This window comes from Sapajus apella, unplaced genomic scaffold, assembly GCF_009761245.1.
Source record: "Sapajus apella isolate SASKATOON/1434 unplaced genomic scaffold, GSC_monkey_1.0 scaffold45, whole genome shotgun sequence".
Lineage (NCBI taxonomy): Eukaryota > Metazoa > Chordata > Mammalia > Primates > Cebidae > Sapajus > Sapajus apella.
Window position 1 is genome coordinate 16,810,993 of NW_022436985.1, and position 20,100 is coordinate 16,831,092.

General features: G+C 38.8%; 1 protein-coding gene across 1 annotated transcript in view; it reads right to left on the minus strand.

Moving 5' to 3' along the window:
* The window catches only part of BMP3 (bone morphogenetic protein 3), a 28,250-nt gene extending 12,968 nt beyond the window's left edge, over positions 1–15,282 (minus strand). The window contains exon 1 of the mRNA XM_032239811.1: positions 13,751–15,282. Within this exon, the coding sequence (XP_032095702.1) occupies positions 13,751–14,066 (316 nt within the window). The 5' untranslated portion in view covers positions 14,067–15,282. The remainder of the gene's footprint in view (positions 1–13,750) is intronic.
* Positions 15,283–20,100: the final 4,818 nt, after the last annotated feature.

A 20,100-nucleotide genomic window follows, 5' to 3' on the forward strand; every position in this document is an offset into this window, starting at 1 on the left:
CTTAATGGTTACAGAGTTTTACTTTAAAATTGTGGAAATATTTTGGAACTATATAGACTTTACGATAGCACAACATTGTGAGGGTATTAACTGTCATTATATTGTTTACTTAAAATTAGTTAATTTTATACTATGTGAATTTCACCTCAATTAAAACAAAGCAAAACAATATGCAATCTCTTGTTTTTGAGGGTTCCTGAAAGTGGAATAAAAAGAAAGTAATAAACAGGAATAATTTTTAAAGACAGAAAAAGATTAACAAGAATCAGCCATTTTAATTAATTTGCTTTTTCCTTTACTGAAGCACCATAAATGTGTGGAAATTGTAACACAGAAGAAACTTAAAGGGGTGAAAACTCAGAGTTACAGAAGACTACCAAGACTTACTCCTACAAATTTGGTAAAGTATTATAATAGCTTTTTGTATGAGGCACATATAACTTATGGGTTACAAACTCAGGGTTTCGAATTACACTCACCTTGATTGGAGTACTCGCTCAGCCACTTATTAACCACACATTACACAAGATAATGTTCTCATTCACAAAATGAGACAATATCTACCTCTCATGTTATCAGAATTAAATGAGAAATGTGTAAAGCAGTCCATAAAGTGTCTATGAAGTGTTTCTTAAATATAAATAACTATTGTTATTAGTCCTGGTATTAACAGTCTTACAGGGATTATGTCTTCTTCTACCTCCTTCAAAAAATGTAGGTGCAATGGCTCACACCTGTTATGCCAGCACGCTGGGAGCCTGACGCAGGTGGACCATTTGACGTCAGGAGTTTGAGACCAATCTGGCCAACATGGTGAAATCCTGTCTCTACTAAAAATACAGAAAATTATCCAGGCAGTAGTGGTGTATGCCTGTAATCTCAGCTGCTCAGGAGGCAGAGGCTGGAGAATTGCTTGAGTCTGGGAGGTGGAGGGTGGGATGGGCTGAGATCCTGCCACTGCACTCCAGCCTGGGTGACAGAGTGAGACCCCGTCTCAAAAATAGTAATAATAAGAATAATAATGTACTATGCATGGTAAGCATTGGGTGGGTAGGATCCAGTGCCTCTCAATATTCAAATAATACATCTGAAAAAATAAGGCATACTGCAAAAATGTCAAAAAAGAAAAAAGAATGCTGTTGTGGAGCTTGTTTGAAGTTTATGACATTCCATAAATTTAAGAGTTAAATTTCTATATAGCTTCACATAAATGATTAAAATTGTTCACTCATACTTCCAATTCTTCGAATCCAGAAATGAAAGAATAGAAGAGAACGAGAGATTAATTAATAAGGGCCAAGTCTGATTCCTTCCCTTAAGCTCATAAAATGAAATCCGCATGACTGAGGTTAGTACTCAGGAATCTCCAGCTCTGGGATCAGTCACCAGGGCCTAAGTCCTTCTCCATGCACTTGTTCCATATACATATTTGTTTCAGAAACACACACGCCATCGTGAAATTATGTTCTTGATCAAAAACATGTTTCAGTAAAAACAAAACATTTTTATAAAGATGTGGAAACTTAAAATGAATTCATTGAGTCCCCAAGCACAAGAGAAGTGCAATGGGAAACATATTTTATTCGTTTTTAACATTGTGTGAAGGAAAAGGAGGAAGCTGCCATTGGTGCACATTTGTATAATCCACGATACCAGTGTGATATTTTACAGACCTTTATAACAAAGCCATGGCATCAGGACTGTTCAGAGACTTGAGCCTTAATTCATACCAGTCACCAGAGCAGATAGAAGTTTAAAGTGGAAGGAAGAGAAGCCACTCTGTTCTAGTTATGTGGCAATCCAGTGGTTGCCAAACAAACATGGTGGCGCAGAATAAATGAACTCCGAGGGATATGGATAAACCAGTCCTGCCCCTTTCCCTACATTTTGCTTCAAAATATTTTCTTCTTTCAAACATGTTTCCTTCTAGTCACCTTGTGACCTGCTATTAATTAGTCTTTACGTCTGTGCCCAATCTACAACATCTTGTAAAAGTCTCAGAATCTGTCATACTGCCTCTTCCAATGGCTTTCATTTTAAATCAGTGCTTTATTTTGAAGTCAAAACCCATTGGACCAGTCACAGTTCCACTACACCCAATAGCTGCCCTCATGCAAATACCTAAGCTCTTTAAGTTTTGGTGTGCTCATCTATAAAGTGGGTCCAGTACTACCAACTACAGAGTTGTTGTGAGGATTAATTGAGGTAAAACACATAAAACACATAGAAAATATTCAGTAGATGTTAGCTAACTAGAACAGTGGAGTCCACTATGATAGTATGTAGCCACTTACGTTCAAATTGAGATGTGCTGTAAGTGTAAAATACACACTGAATTTTGAAGACTTAGTATAAAAATGAATATAAATATCATTTTATATTTGGCCAGCATGTGTTAAAAACTTTATTCAACTACATTGAATTAAATATATTATTAAAATTAGTCTCACTTATTGCTTTTCACACTTTTATATGTGGCTACTAAAATTTTTAAATTGCATATGTGGCTCACATTTGTGGCTCTCATTAAATCTCTATTGGATGGTCATGGTCTAGAATAATCACTAGTTTTGTAGTCAAAATGGAAAGAAAAAAAGATATATTTTCCCGAATGCATTAAAGAATTCAAATTCTGCTAAACATGAATATGCAAACCAAACAGTAAATTGGACAAAATATTAACTTCTTGAAATGTAATATTCTTTATTTATGAAGGACATATTAGATAAAGATCATTTTGGTGATTACCTTTTAATTTTTCCACAAACTGTAGCTAATCATTTCAATCTGTAATCAAAAGTCTGAGACCAACAAATTGCTGTTTCATAGAACATGGTATCTTAGCAACAGTGCCTTTTGGCATAAAAATTATTTATATACATAGCTTCAATTGCATTATTTGTGTATTACACACAGAAACACACCAAAACCAGCAGAGAACAGAGACCAAGGCAAAACAAATGTTTTAATTTACAAACATGAATTGAATATGTGCTGGATCCTGGGCTGGATCACAGGGCTGCACAAATGGATATTCCAGCTCACACTGTGGTTGGGGAAAGGATTAATGAGCATCATGCAGGTAGCTATGCCATGATGGTAATACAAGCTACAGAAGATGTTAACTATGCTTGGAACAGAATTTTGGGAGCCATTAACTTTCCTTAGGTAGAAGCAAAGAAACACACAGGTAAGAATTATGCTTTGATCAGACTTTTAAAGATGAAGGAAGAAGGAAATTTTGGTGAGGGAATGGAAAGAACACATTCTAGCAGTATGTAGTGCTGTATATCTGGAAGTTTTTGCAAAAGAAATGTTGCTGATGTTTTAAATAGAAAATAGAAAAATACTAATAATTAGCCTAGTTATTGAAGTTCTAGCAGTTCTACAGAACGAAGTTCTAGCAAATGTCTAAGCCATCCAAGCTGAACAAAGGCATGGCCAATTTGAAGCCTAACCAAAGGCATTATGTTATGCCCAACACTTGATGTGTTTGCTCTTGCTATTTCCACCTAGGCTAGGGATCTCTGCCTATTCTAGATCCTCTTCCTCCTTAGTTAAAAAAAAAAACAACACACACACACACACACAAAAATCCAGGAAACAAAACAATAGCCTAGAATTGTCAGCCATTTCATGAAGCATTCATTGACTTTGACTTTTCTAACAATACTTTATTTTTGTCTTCTCTGATCCTAAAACATTTTATTTTGTGTAAATTAATAATCTTCTCTCCAAAGCACCTCAACATATAGTTACAGAGCATTTACAATGGGCAAACAAATAGTAATAAGAGAGCAGCATGGGGTCAAGTGAATGAATATAGAGAAGTAAATAAGAATGAGGTAAACACCTTCCTGCAAATACCAGCACATAATAATATCTATTTGATTACTTTCATGCTCCTTATTTTTTAAATTTTATATTAACTTTTGAAGTATCTTTCCATATTTATGAACTAAAGATTTGTATTGTCTCTCTCTTCCTTATGAGTTGTAGCACAACTTTATCTATACACACAAATATCTATGTTTGAATATCAGTGAATAAAAAGTCCCTTAATATTCACCTTTTCTATTCTCCTGAAATATTCAGATACTTACCTATTGGAAATGATTGAATCCAAAACCTGAAGTGTTCTTCCTGATGAATCAGAGCAAACTGATAAAATAATGATACAAAAAATATCCTGAAATCTTTAGATGCTTATCTATTGGGAATGATTGAATACAAAACCTGAATGTACTTCCTGACTAATAAGAGCAAACTGATATAATAATGATACAATAAATAAGGGTGGATTTTATCAGGTTACAAAAAAGGACTTATGCATTTTTAGGCTGTGGATAGTATCTGGTACTAGAAAATATTAATTGTATGCTACACTGATCATCTAAATATATCTGGAGTTGCATGCCTAATTTTGGGTGCTCTCATTCTAACCAGTTTATTAATGCAGAAGAGAGAAACTTGGAAACTAACCTAAATGTTGAGGGGTCTGGAAATGATCTTTCGAATTTGAATTAAATAAATAAAAAAACATGGACTGGGGGGAGAAAAAGAAAGTTTAGCAATGACATAAGAATTATTTTCAAATATTTGAGGGACTGTGGAGAGATCAAGTTTTTCTTTCCAGTGTCAAAGATGAGAATGAAGTCTAAAAGTGATAGTTAAATGGTGGCCAAATCCAAGCCAATAGAGGTCATGACTTTCAAACTGTTTTACTTAGTGAGAGCCATCTGTGAGAGTGGAGCAACTGGAGATAAGTCATGACTATTCGGGAGGATGTTTTTATGGTAGGGCAGAGTGTGAAAGACGAATGAGAGAATCTCTCATCCCTTGCAAGTATCTATAACCGGCTTTGTTTTCTAGCTTTCCCCCAAAGATATATTTTAATGTCAAATGTGACTACCAATAGGTGGTGCTATTTTCTTACTGTTTGCTGGGACTGGCACATGGAATATATCTACTGCAGTCTAGTTAGGGTTTACCGGTGGCATTGTAATCTTATATTTTGAATTTTCTAGAGTTTTAACACCTGAGAACTGAAAAGGAGGTTAGAAGTCAGGTGAGTTTCTGAACAAGCCAAACTCTCTTGTACACACTTGTTGGGACTTTGCACCTGTTGCTGCTTCTCTCTGCAATGTCTCTACCCACCCTTTTTCTCATTGATAACCCAGATTTGTTTTTTAAGGCAAGGCAGAGATACCACTCCTGGATGCAAATTTGTCACGACAACCCACTTCTTTGGCTAGGACCCTGCCTTTATTAACATTGCATTACACCGTTGCTCCTTCTTAAGGCCATAGGTTCCTTAAAGACAAGGCTCTGTATTATATCAGACTCTTCAGCCTCCTGTAACACAGGGCTTGACCCTAAAGCAGTACTCAGTAAATGCTTTTTTAAAAATCAGTGAGCAAATTTAGTTCAACTTACTTATTAGAGAAATGCAAACATAGGAGTTAGCCAGCTAGCTAGCAATTGACTTTGGAGAGGAGGCTGGGTAGGCTTTTTAAAAGGAGCTTGATTATTAAATAAAGGTAGAAGATTTACTTCTGTTTTTATCTAAAAACAAAGCACTTGCACCGGATGAAGCCCAGGACTCATTTCAGGAAGTTGGGCTCTGATTTAGGGACTTAGGGCCGGCCATGCTGTTGCAACACTTCAGTGCCTCTCCAGGACTAGCTGAGGCTGTGTCCAGGGAGTTGGGAAAGTTCACCTTTGTGCTGGCCCACACAGAACGTTTTCAAAGGGAATTAGGACATACAATGGAAAGCTTTCTATGTAAAGTCTGATTTTAAAACAAATAGACTAGATGAAATCTTGATGATTAGCTAAATCCTCAGGAAGCAGGGAAAACATTTTAGTCATACAGAAAATATGTAACTAAGAACAGCCACCTCCCCAACCTCCCCCTGCCCCAACTTCTTTCTTCAAACAAAGTACAGCTGCTAGAAGTGCCAGGGGTGCCTAGGACAGGGACACATCCCCTCTGTCACTGGCCGAATATTTGCTGCAGATTACTTAGTCAAGATTGCAGTGTCCCTGTGCTGCCTTCAACTTTCAGGCACAGGCAAAGGGAGAATTTCTGCAGAGAACATGAAGTCACAGAATTTTGTTTCTCCTGCACAGTCCAGTCAAATGGCTGTGCTTTGTGGGATCTCAAAAGAACCATTCTCTATGTCCAAAGTAAAAACAGCCAAAGATGATATGATGTATGTTTTTCTCGAATACTAAAATGTTCATTAATCAGTTTATCTACTCTTAGCCTCTGCCCAAAGGCAATCCTAGACTGTGAGCGCTCAGAGGGCAGACCTATGTTCTATAAATCTTTGAATTCCTAGTACTTCACGCAGCCTGGAGCACTTAAATCCCAAAGGGGTTTGTTAAGGGTGTTGAATGAACAACACTGTAAACTTCACAGATTTAAAAGTGTTTCCTACTTAACACCAAAGTGTAAAAACTTTCAAGTAATTTCAAGTTCCCAAAGTCAGGAAGAGCCCTTCTTGGGTACAAATACCATATGACATTTCTTTTCAGTTCATTAGAAAAAGAATTATTATAATCATTGTATATGAAGTAGTATTGCCATTTGATGAATAAATATAAGTGGTAAAATGCCCCATAAGAAATTCCTTCAAGGCAAGTTTATTTTTAAAGTATATTTGCCTGGCTGATAGCTTTTTAACCATTTCATCTTTTCTCCTGAACATCTAATTCAACTGAACTGAAGTATTTAGTGAGTATCAGCTATATGGCAAACTGTGCTAGGTCCTCAGAACACCGATGAAATGAGACCGCCTCCATACTCCCCAGGGATTTGCTTTGTAGGACCCTACTCTTCTAGCAAATTTATTACATCACAAACTCTCTGCAGCTATAAGAGAAGGGTAAGCAGTGATTGACTTACTTTGAAGACTTCTTTTTGGCAAAAACCATCATAAAGACAGTAATATACCATTTAAGGTATACATTTAAAAAGATTTATCATTATATAAGTCAGTAAACAATTTGTCTATGGATAGGCCCACTAAAAGAGCCAGATGAGATGAGGAATAACATGATAATCAATTCTAGATTTGAAGAGGCTAATTTTGACATAAAATACTCAAAATTCTAGGGACAGAAGCTTAGAGCAGTGTTTCTCAAATATGGATCAGAATCTTGTGGATGGCTTTTTAAAACACAAATTTCTGAACTCTACCTGCAGAGTTTGATTCAGAGGGTCTGGTATGGGCTGGAGAATTTCTATAAGGTTCTAAATAGAATCGATGCTGCTAGTCCATGAACTATACCTTGAAAACAACTAACTTCAACAAATCTCTATAAAAAGGTATAACCCTGCACCACTCAGCCACCATGGTCAGGATGGAAAATAGTATATTGTTTAATATAGGTTTCGGATATCATAGATTGCACAGACGATAACCAACTGTTTTTACATCATCACCCAAATATTTTCTGTGCTACAAACAAGTACACATTATCAACATTTCAGATATGTTTAAGACATCGTGGAAAGTTAGAGGGAAACAATCTCAAAATATTAAAAACATTAGAATACCTAATTTATATAGGATTCTAAAGTTTTACAGCATCTTTACATTCACTTTCTCAATTGAGTTTCACCTTCTTCCTGGGAGACAGGCACAGTAGGTATAATTTAACCCATTTGATAGATGAAAAAATTGAGAATAATAATGTTGGATGACTTTACTTATTAGCAGTTCAGCCAGCAATAGAAGTTAGATCTCCTAACTCTTAGCATTAGATAATAGAAAAAACAAAACACTAGTAATCCTTTCTCTACTTGAAAGTCATTTCACTTAACTCACACTAAGTGCAGCAATTACCCTTAAACAGTCTTTAATTTCATGCAATTAAAGCAAAAGTTTTTGAAAGAAAAGCAAATAAAAGTGTGTTGGACAGTAGCTTTAACTGTAAAATGAGGGGGCTGAACAAAGAACATTGTACTTTTAAATTTATTAGAAGTAATTATTTTGTAAAAAGAAATATTTAACAGTACCTTAGCAAAGTAAGAAGAACTAACTGAAGCTAGTAATACAGTGAGATCATTTCGTACACACACTTATATTCATGGTATGCCCTAATACAACCAAGGTACTACGTTTACCATGGTTCTATTGCCATGATAGATCATTAAAAGAGTCAATAAAAGCCCCATGGTCATTTGACTCTATGATCTACATGCTTGTGTTTTAGACAAACAAAGAGAAATCCATGACTTTAAAATATCATTTCTCAAAATGTGTGTTATCCAGGAGTACTGCTGTATATGTCATTACGCTAAGATATAACCACTGCTAAAATGTAAATAGTAATTTTATTGGCTGTAAAATATATTCCATATATGAAAGCCTTTTGGTTACATTTCATCTTTTACTACTCTAAAAAGTATATATAATCCTTATATATTTGTGTTACTTGATTAATAAAAACTCAACATTTTTATTACATGTTCTATTTTCATGGATTTATAACATAATCATAAAAATTACCTCAATTGAAACACGGCATACAAAAGTCCAACTTAAGATTATTTGTGATGCCAAATGTCTTTTCACTACTGCCACCAAAATGAAGGCATTAAGACACTAACTGATTATTAGGATATATAAACTGAGCATATGGGAGAATCATCAAAATTTGGGAAAAGAAGTTCTGTTATCAAAGCACAAAAGTCCTGACTAGCCAATAGAAAATATATAACAAGTTGCTCAAGCATTTTCATGAGATTTTTTGATAGGTAAAATTTTTTTTATTATGCCTATTAAATGTAACAAATACTGGGGATTTATAACATAAGGGATTTGATTGATATCTTGAATAAATGTGTCTTTCATCAAGATAGTAATGGCGATAAAACATTAACAAAGTGATATGTATGATTATTAGTGAGTTTTTCCACAAATAAACTACCTTTTCTTTTTAAATCATAATACCTGTGTGAAACAATGCATATTAATCTTATAGAAGAAAACAATGAAGGAGAACTCATAAAGATACAGGGGAAAAAATTTAATGACAGAAGAACTCTAAAATTACATTCAGAGAAGTTTATAACATAAAAGCAGGAAGATGGTACAATGCCAATTGAACGCAAGTCCAAAAAGCAATAATAAAAGTAAACATAGTGAGGTAGGTACTGCATGGAAAATGAGAAATGAGACTGTGTTCAGTTGAATCACTGTTTTCCCAACTAGCCATCTTAGAAGGACATTTCTCTGAAATGCTTTCTCCAGGAGAAAGTATTCCCCTTTTATGGGGACTCATTAGCATTTAAAGGCCTTGAAGGATCCCACAGCAAAGAAAATTGATCACATCGTCCAAAATTTGACCATGGGACCCAATTTTATATAACACCTGTCAACAACTCACAAAGACCTCTTTTTGTGAAAATTTATCCCAGAAAATTAGATTTGGCTATTAAAAATAACAGGTTTTGAGATGAGCTCAGTATGTTTGAAAAATTGTCTGGCAAATACATCACGGTACTTATTTCTGCTTCCATTAAAGGAGGGAGTTGTTTTCTTAAATGTGTCTTCCAAATATAAAATTATATAATGTAAAAATGCTTAAAAGCAGATTAGATATTCATGTCTCTATTTGATTTTTAGAAAAATCTGAACTCATTCAATCAAGTGCTTATGAACTTCCACTACTTAGGTAAAAACGTATGTAACCCTTCTAATTCATTCTGAAGTATGTATGTATTTCTAATGTACAAATATTCCTTGAGTGAATTGTTTGCTTAGGAGATTTTTTTTTCATTGACCCCCATGGTCTCTTGGTCTCTTTAAGTGTTTCTGGCTGTACTACAAAGTTAAATTTAAATTATTTTTTATGTAATTCATTTCCTTTCTCCTTTCCATTAGCATGAATAATCAAGAATTCATGGCATTATGATTTTTTAAATGTCACAGATTGTAAAGCTGTCTTGCTTGTTACAGTGAAAACTTCATTAAAGGCTGTCATGTATTCAGAGAGTTGTGTAATTCAAAGCAGCTGCACATCCAGCTCCTCTTCCCCAGATGTACTATTGTCCTTTAAATGAAAGCATCAGATTATCTAAGTACTAAATTTCAAGCCTAGTTTCTAGGTGCCAGGCAATTCAAGGTAACTATGTTTTAATAGTTTTTATAGTCCTTTAGTATCAAACTCATCACAAATGATGTTTTCCTGCTGGTTCTATAAATTTTGAAGGAATGGCTCCTATTGGAATGATCATTAAACAGTTAATAATATACTATCTTTGCCAAAACCTTATATTTTAGCCTTATACTTCAGAAACATTTCAATATTATAATTACTTATTTAAAAAGTATTTTGGCGATAGGAGGAAAGAATCTCCTCTTCCTCATTGCAGGAAAATATTCACTTGTGGGACTGGATTACCTCAATTATCTTTTTAAACCTATGAAGTATGTGTGTTTTTTAAAGGTGACAAATACTCACTAAAATGTGATATTTTTGTAGGTATATGTCTAAATAGTGATAGTTTCCTAAAAACGTGTGCTTTAATTGTTTTTCCTAAAGAGATTACATTTGTCATTATGAAAAGTAAGCTTTTTTAAAAAAATTTTATTTTAGGGGTACATGTGCAGGGTTGTTGCATAGGTGCATATTATATCTAGCATTTCTCCCCATGTTATCCCTCCCCCCACTGTCACTCCCCTAACTGCTCCCCAACTGCCCCCAGTGTGTGATGCTCCTCTCCCTGAGTCCACGTGTTCTCATTGTTCAACACCAGCCTATGAGTGAGAACATAACGGTGTTTGGTTAAGAAAAGTAAGATTAAGTGACTATGGGAATCATGAGACAGTGATGATCGTAAGTATCTTAAAAGATCAAAATAGAAGAAAACTTCATGTAAAATATTCTTCTCTATCATATAGTAGCCAGAGACAACTTAAACCAAAATCAAAATAAATGCTAATTTCATATCCTTCTGTCTTCCCTCAAACGGTGTGTTTTTATGAAGCTGAACTTCTTTGTCATTAATATATTTTGTAAATTACCTTTGGAAAAAGGAAAGATAAAACCTATCTTTACATAAACCCTTCTACATCACAAAAAACTTACAAGCACTCCAAACTTACGGTTTTGGCACACCAACTACATAGCATTCAGGGAGGAGAAAAGGGGTTAGCAGAAAGTGTATTTAGGATGGATGCCACCCACCATCAAGCAATGGTTTAAGTAGAAAGTAATCAGAGGGAGACCGCAGCAGCTAAATTTCAACCAAAGATATTCTAGGTTTAGAACAATAAATAATTGTAATCAGGTATGTTCCAAGGAACAAATAGGACTCTAAGGCTATAACTCAGCCTGAATAAGCACTCGGAGGCTGCCGGATCAGCAGCTGCCCCATGTATAGCACACCACCTGACCTTCCATTAAAATTTCTAATGTCTTCAGTGCAGAGAAACCCATATGTTCTAAAACTTAAAAACTTTGGGCTGGAAAATGTATCTACCATATTAATTTAGACAGCATCTTTCACCTACAAGGAGACATATGTCACAAGGTGAAAGGGTGTTATGGAAATGCTGATACGGATGAAGAGAGAGGGACACACATGAAAACTTCAGCACCTTCCTGGAGTCCTGCCTTATTAGAGCCAGAACTGCCTTATAATAGTCTTTTTAGTGTGTTAGTAACTAAACACTCTTGGAAGGGGTCCAACACCAACCACCTCTCCAGGAGTCTCAATGAAGTAACATGACACTTAAGCTTCCACAAAAACCAGTGTCTACATTTGATGAATAAGTCATTAAGACAGTCTCTACGATGCTAAAGGGATTACTTTTCTTATCAGGGCACACAGTCTTGTATATATGCATCAAGCTGCAACTTATCATTTCAAGGGAATGTCTGGCCTCCATATCAGAGTTTATCATTTGATGCTATGAGACTACAGTGAGGCCAGTAAAGGACTCTCTGGAATTACACTGGAAGTAATGAGTTGAAGCCACAAACTATATGGTGCCTGAGTTATTAAAATCTTTATATATGGTTAACTTAGCTGAAAACAAATACAAGCCGTACAATTTGTGAATGAAACAAACTAAAATTCTACCTTCAAACCAAGTGGTTCATACTGTAAATGAAATTTGTTAATACAAAAAAAAATTACTGTTTTTCTCTTTGGAGCCTCAACTATTCCCTAGGAATAGAACCAAGAAAATAAATATGAATATAAGAAACTATGTGAGTACCTTCATTTTTGCCACCTGCCTAGCTCACCCAACTTCCTTCCAATCCTTGCAACTCCCACATGAGTCCTCCACTGAGCTCTGCCCCTAGAGTTGCACTAAAGTAAACAGAGCATTCACTGGTGTGGTCAGCTGTCAAGACAGCCTCCTCCAGTGGCTGAGATGCTGTGGATAACACAGAGCAGGTTTCTCTTTCCTTACTGGTGGCCAGCTCCTCACAGATCATGCTCATGGTTTTAAGAAGAAAGTACAATCTGGTTCAGTTCAGTGTCTAGCTAAGACTTCTGTATTAGGAAGCATAATTCACATCTATTGTAAATGTCATCATGCCTTTGATCTCTAGAATATATTTACACAGACAATACAGGGCTTTCCTTGATTAATGCTTTAGTTTTCCTTTTTTGCAGGAGTACTACATATCAAAGTTTTGGGAGATTTCTTTCTAGTGGCTCTGACAGTATTGATTGAGACATGGCCTTATTCCTTGAAGATTCTTGGCTATTGTTCAACAGTTCACTGAAAATAGGCTTTGCAGTTACATTTCTTCTTATCATGAATGTAGTGAACAAAAAAGCCTGGTGAATCCTCAAAGCATAAAAAACAGAGTTAGCGTCCAGGAAACTTTCCCTCAAGCTGTTAACACAAGGGAGGGAGGCTGTTAGCATAAGTTACTCCCTTCACAACAGGGGCTAGGAGAAACCTTGTTAAGCCATTAATTTCAGTCCGAAGTGATCTGTGCTGAAAAATGGGATGAGCAGATTTTCTTGGGCAGTTTCCAAGAGGTGTTTACATCCAGGGTTGCTCCCTCCCCTGTCCCCCAGCTCCTCCCAGCACGGATGTAGTACAGCCCCTATTTACCCAGATGCGTTTTAAATAATAGAAACTCCCAAGCACCTGGCTTTTGTTTTGTTTTGTTGCCACTAAGGAACTATCAAGTAAAGTGTCAAATATAGTACAGTAACACAAAGGGTGCGAATTAAGAGCGGGTGCAAGATTTGGAGAAGCAACTGTTTAAAAGGAGAAGGGAAAGTGTCTAATTCAAGACTGATTTCTCTCTTGGGCCCTAGCATTGGCATAAAATGGCATCTGCCTCTTAGTAAACATGGCTAAAGCCCAGTCCAAAGGAATTTCCGCTGGCCGATTTAGGAATCAACAGAATAAGGTACCTTAGAGGTGCTCCAGACACTCAGGGCAGGAGGCCTCGCAGGCATGGGGTGTCGCCCCTTCCCTTTTTCCACGAAGTTCCTCCAGCCGACCCCCTCCACTGCTTCGCGCCCTTCCTTCTCTCCATTTCCCCCTCTCACTTTGGATTTGAAAACTGGGCTTGCAGGAGATGCAGCTGGCGACACGCGGGGTGTGACTGGACAGAGGAATCCAGAGGGCAGCTGCGGAGGGCTAAGAAAGGTCCCTGGGCAGCGCCACCGAGCGAGGGGCAGAAGAGGCAGCTGTGGGGGGTACTGGGAGAAAGCTGGGGCGGGACCGCGGGAAGGGGGGTTCTCACCTCGCCCACTCACCTGCTGCTCCCGCCCGAAAGCTGCGAACCGTGTTGCCTTCGCGCAGAGGCTGGGGGCGCCTGGGCTGCGATCCTCCCTCCAGGGAGCCCGGTGTCCGCGCCGCCTGGACCGTGCTGTACCTGTCATAGAGCCGCAGCATGTGTTCAGAGACCTTGTCTTGCGGCTGCAGCTCGGAGTCCCGGCCACCACCTGCCGTGCGGTCACCTGATACAGTTTTACGGAGCTCCGGGAAAGGTTGCTTCCGTCTCTCTCCCTGCGCCAGGCTCACGCAGAAGCAGCCCAGCCACAGAAAGAGCAGCCTGCTCACCCCAGCCATGGCGAGGTACCCGCGCGGCGCGTCCGCTCCCGGCGTCGCTGCGGGACACTCCGAAGGCGCAGGGAGCAGGCGGCAGAGCCGAGGGTTGAACTCCAAACCAGCTGGGGCGAGGGCTCACGGAGCCCCGGTCACGGCCGGGTGCAGCGAGATAGCGGCCAGCCCCACTTGCGGCGCGGGCCGAGCGCAGCCCGGCAGGTGGGCTCTTCCCGGCAGCCGCGCGGACCTCACCAGCGCCGGGGCTGCGTGCGCCGTCTCCACTCCAACGCTGAGAAACGGCTGTAGGTCGCGGCGTGTGTGGCCCGGGTGTTTTCAGGATTTGTCTGTACCTTCCCGCCTCGCTTTATTTTTGGGAACACCTGGCCAAACGGGCCGCTGTAGGGACTAGGACTAGCGCTGCTCTGGGCGCCGGGTCGGAGCGGGGTCGGAGCCCGGGCTGTGCGCAGCGGTCCGGAGGGCGCTCGACCGCCTTTTCCAGGGATTGGAGTAGCTGCGGCGCTGCTGGTCCGAGTTTTTTAGTGTACACGTGTGTGGTGTGTGTGTGTGTGTGTGTGTGTGTGTGTGTGTGTGTGTGAGAGAGAGAGAGAGAGAGAGAGAGAGAGAGAGAGAGAGAGAGAGACTGACTTAGTTCTTTCGCTCTCTAGCTGATGGGCTGTGGAGTCCTCAGCCAATCTCTCCCACTCCCTCGCCCTTGCCCTCCTAGGCAGTTTGCACCAGGCTGGGATAGAAGCAAGGAGGGAAGTAACCGGAGAACTGGCAGCAGGAGGGAGAGGAGAGGAAGTAGGGGTGGGACGGCTAGGGAGGGGAAGGGAAAAGGAGATTTAGGACTAAAGAAATGGTAGAAGGGACAGGTTTTTTAGATTCTGCAATTACAGTGGCTGTATGCTGGCTAGCAAGAAGGCAGAGGAAAATAGAACTTGCTGCAGTTTCGCTTTTCTGATTCCATACAAAGTCACAGCGTGAACACCATTCTCGCTTACTTCCCTGAGTCTCTTCTTGACGGAGACTGAGGGCCCCTGCACCTGTACTCCGCTGTCATAGCTTCCTGTCTTTCTGAGAGCATAACCATCATAGCACCCTTCTCCTCCGCATCATCTTCTCTCGAGGTGAGAAATATGTGCAAGTCAATTCCATGTTAAAAACAAATAAAAAAACAAGCAAACACACCACAGCCCCACCTACAGCTCCCCTCAAAGGTTTCCTTCCTACAAGTCCCCAAAAGGCTTCCCTGCAGGATGGTGCAGCGGTCGTTAAAAACAAGGGTGTCTGGAAAATCCTGGAGTCGGGAACATCCTGGAGTCCGGAACAGAATACTAGAGTCTCTAGATTTGTCTTCCTAATTCTCTCTTGTCATGGCTGTACAATGGAGATTAAACTAAGAACTTCCGGGCACGGTGGCTCAGGCCTGTAATCCCAACACTTTGGGAGGCCAAGGCGGGCGGATCGCGAGGTCACGAGTTCGAGACCAGCATGGCCAACGTAGTGAAACCCCGTCTCTACTAAAAATACGAAAATTAGCTAGGCGTGGTGTTGCCAGTCGAGTCTGTAATCCTAGGTGCTGGGGAGGCTGAGGCAGGAGAATAGCTTGAGCCCAAGAAGCAGAGGTTGCAGTGAGCCAAGATTGTGCCTCTGCACTACAGCCTGGGTGACAGGGCAAGACTCCATCTCAAAACAAACAAACAAACAAACAAACAAACAAACAAAAAATACCACAACTTTTCATGCTCTAGACATGCCTTGTTATTTATCTTTCATGTATATTACCAAATATTATATTCAGATGAGGAAACTGAGGCAAAAGGATACACAGTGGGCGACAGAACTGGGATCCAAACTCAGGGAGTCTGACTTCTGGCCTCAGGCCAGATCATCACACTATTAATAATGAAATTAGCATTTAAACCGAAGTTTCGGTGTACAATCCATGTAAATGATCTTAGTGCAATTCTTGGCCAGATGCAGTAAAATCCTCAATGTTTAGTGCATTCATCCATCTTCCCCTCTGTGGGGCAATGGAGTTGATTGAAAAGAAGATAGTCTCCTGGAGTCACACAGAGTCTCCAAATATGAGTTTCTACTTTGATGGTGAATAACAACACATTCCTTTTAAAGTTTTGTTTGGATGACATTAGAAAGCAGTGCTAAAGTGACTGGCGCACTGACTAGCCTTTAGTAGGGGCTCAATCCTTTTCTATCCTGCATTTATCCCAAATGCAGACTACGTTCTCCCCACTCAGTCACTTCTCAACCCACTGCGGTTTGGATTTTGCCCTAGCCACCCCGATAACTGTTCTGCAGATAATAAGACACACTTCCAGAGTAGTTGTGAGGATTAAATGAGATCATGTGTTTGATCTTTGGCATAAAGAACACAATAACTTTAGTGATTAATAGTGGAGATCTAATTGCAAAATTCAATAGACCCTGGAAACTCTCTCTCTCTGATTTTCCCTGTGAACCATTGGTTGTTTTTCCATTCCTTTTTGCTCTCTTTCAGTTCTGTGAGCTGCCTCATCTTCTAGGCCTGCTCAAGTGTTCCTGACATCTTTACTCTGCTGTGGGAGAATGCCAAATCCAGAAGAAAATTCTTTTTCACTTATTCTGCCTTGGTGGTCACCTCTGGCCTTTAAATACATGGTTCTGGGTCCCCTTGCCACCCCAATTTCAGTCCTCATTGCCAAAAATTCATCCTCTTCCCCTTTGAAACCATCTTTGAGACTTCCCTCCCTTTAGGTACAGTGCACATTTCTGTCACAGCATTTACCACTCTGAGCTCCGTATGATTCTTCATTTGTGGATGCTGAAGACTGACAGCATGTCTGCAATGCCTCCCTTTACCTTCCTAGCTATATGTACCTTCCCAGCTATATGTACCTTCCCTTTTCTGTGCCTCCATTTTGTTATTTAAGCCATAAGCAAAAAATAATAGTGTCATCTCACAGGGTTGTTGTAAAGAATAATTGGACAGTCCATGTCAAGAGCTTAGCATAGTGCCTAGCACTCTTCTTAAATGCTTATAAAGAGTTGGCTGAGACCTAAGAGAGTTGCTTGTCTTTTTGTCTAAGGCAGAGATGAAGGCATCATCATCTTTATATTTTAGTGACCAGCCATTGTATTCAGAATAATGAAAGTAACAGGGGATGATGAGCAGGTAGAATAATTCCTAACAGAGATACCCAGCTGTAATTGCAAGACTAGAATAGAAAGTCTGGATAGGGAGCCAACAAAATAGAGAACTGTAGTAGCAGCCAAATTTTGGACTTAAGATAACTCATTTGCAACTAACATACATCCAGGAAGAGGAGGCAATGAATGAGATTGATGAAGTCAGCAGCAGCATGTCCAGCAACGACAAATAAATGATACCCCTTCCAGACTCTTGGAATGACCTCTTGGGGAATTGAATTGAAAGCAAATTGAATGGGAAAGAAACAACTCCCCTCATCAGAACACCTGGAGATGCCATCTTGTGTTTCAAGATAGTAGCACAGTGTTTGTCTTATCAAAGGCTACAGAATCCCAAATCTGGATGTATTAAATTGTTTCAGAATGGTGGCATCTTGCGATGCCTCCACTCAAATGGTATAAATCATAGGATTCCTATTTCTGGCTGAGCATCTGGTTTCCTTGATGTATGGAGGGTTTGCAGCTTTTCAGGAAGAACTGAGCTAAGCATATTGGTGGTACATGTGCCTTGTATCTGATTTCTCTGTTGTGTTGCATTAATTAAGAGTTGTTTTAATTTTTTAAATAATAGGACTTTCCTATTTTATGCTAGAGATTGTGACTGTTATACCCAACTGCTGAATCAGAGGATACTTATCAGTCTTTTTTCTGAAACACAAGGAGAGTTAAAGGAAGGCATTTCTAAAATAGAAGAGAACAGCAGATTAGTGAATTAGTGGATTCTGTTGCATTGAACTCTACTTTTGACTATAAAATCCTATGCATGTATGTATGAATTCATGTATATTATGCTTGTCTTCATTGATATTCTTGAGTGATATACATTTATTTTCTAAAAAACTTCTCAACCATTATTGTTGAATACTTAGGTAAGGCTGTATTAACAGTTGTGGAGTTCTGGATCCTTCCTTTTTTTATTACTCCCATCTTTGTTTTATTCATTCAATACATATTTAGTATCTCTTGTGTTATTGACAATTTAGTGTTGAGAATACAAAGATGAATGAAATGGTTTCTGTCCTATGAAAACTTAGTCTACTTGGGAGATAGGAATAACCACTTGGAAAACTTTAAGGTATTTTTTTTCTAGCTGAGTAAGGCAGAGAGTGCTGAAGGGAAGAGACGATAGTTAAATTGAGATTTAAAAGCAAAGTAGGTGGTTTTCTGGGGGTATTTTAGATAGACTATTCCAGGCAGAGGAAGAATATGATCTCCATCTAGGTGGGAGAAGTCTTTCTTCTGGGGTCCTTTTCCGACTTCATACCAATCTTTCTCTCCATTATTTCTTCCGTTAACTCACTTGTGTTATATGCTTTTATTTAGTTACCAATACTCCACAAGGATTTCTAGCCTTAGACCCCAACAGTATTTCAGTATTTCAGCACCCCCATTCTTTACAAACTGTGTTTATCCTGCTGGTATTATAAATTCAGTGCATCTAAAATTGGTCAACCTCCTCAGTATATTCTTGGTTTCTGAATCTTTATGTTGACACCTTTATCCTTTCAGCCACCCAAGTTCCAAGTCTTAGACTTGTATTAACCTTCTTCTTTCTGACTGTCACATATTAATTGCTAAGTCACATACAGGATGTCTCTACTATTTCTTTAATTTGTTCTTTTTATTTCTATTGCAGCCCCTTTCATTTACTTATTAACTTATTTTAATCTAGGCTATGTTTTTAGTCTAAATAGCTTCCAGTTCTTTCCCACTCCAGATGAATCTGATTTCTATTGCTGCATAACAAATTACTACAAACTTAGAGGCTTAAAATAACACCCAGTTATTATTTCACCATTCTATAGGTTAGAAGTTCAGGGGAGCTCAGCCGGGTTCTCTGCTCACATTCAATGTGTTGGCCAGCTGGTATTCTTATCTGAAGGCTCTGAGTAGAAATCTTCTTCCAAGCTCATTCAGGTTTTTGCAGAATCCAATTCCTTATATGTAATTGTAGGACCATGGTTCTATATTTTTGCAGACTTTTAGCCAGGGCTTGTTATCAGCTACTAGAAGCCACTTGCCATTTCTTCTGTGTGTTCCCCTCCATATTAAAACCAGTAATAAATATTTTTTTGCATGTTGAATACAGTGCTTCTAATTTATTTCTCCAGAAAGAAACCCCATCTTTGTAAAGAGTGTGCCTGAAGTGAGGCCTACCAAGGATAACATCCCATTCTTAAAGTCAACTTTGCCATTTAACATAATTGAATCATGTAATATCCCATCATGTTCATAGTTTCCTTCTACATTCAAAATGGAGGGGATCATACAAGACGATGGGTCACTGAGAGTCATTTCTGCCTAATATAGTAATCATATAATTACTGTCACTAGATTTATGTTCCTAAAACTTAGTCCATGAGTTATAAACTTTCTCAAAAAGCAATAACTAGCTGCTCATTATCAACTAAGTAAATAAAAAAAAAAAAAAAAAACAAAAAAAAAAACACACCAAACACCTCAGTTTGGTACTTGTAGCCTTTCTCAATTTGTCCTCAATCTAGTTTTCCATCTCTCTCTCCTTTCTCACGTATCTCCTATGCACCAACCATACGATGTGTTTCTTTTCCACTTTCCTTCACTTGCCATGTCCCATTGCCTGGTTTGTCCTCCTTAGATGTATCTGAAAATGCTGCCTTTCTCATGACATGATTCCTAATAAGTCTGATGTGCTGTGAGTTCTTAATCCTTTATCTCTTCATAGCATTTAGTACTTACAGCATTAAGAGATTTTGTTACATGCTGCTTTTGTTTACTTTTATAAAGAAATTATTGTTTCTCTAATAAAATAAAACCCAGCTCCTCCAGGCTTGGCAGTAATGGGAGAACATCCACCTGGAGAGGGAATGGA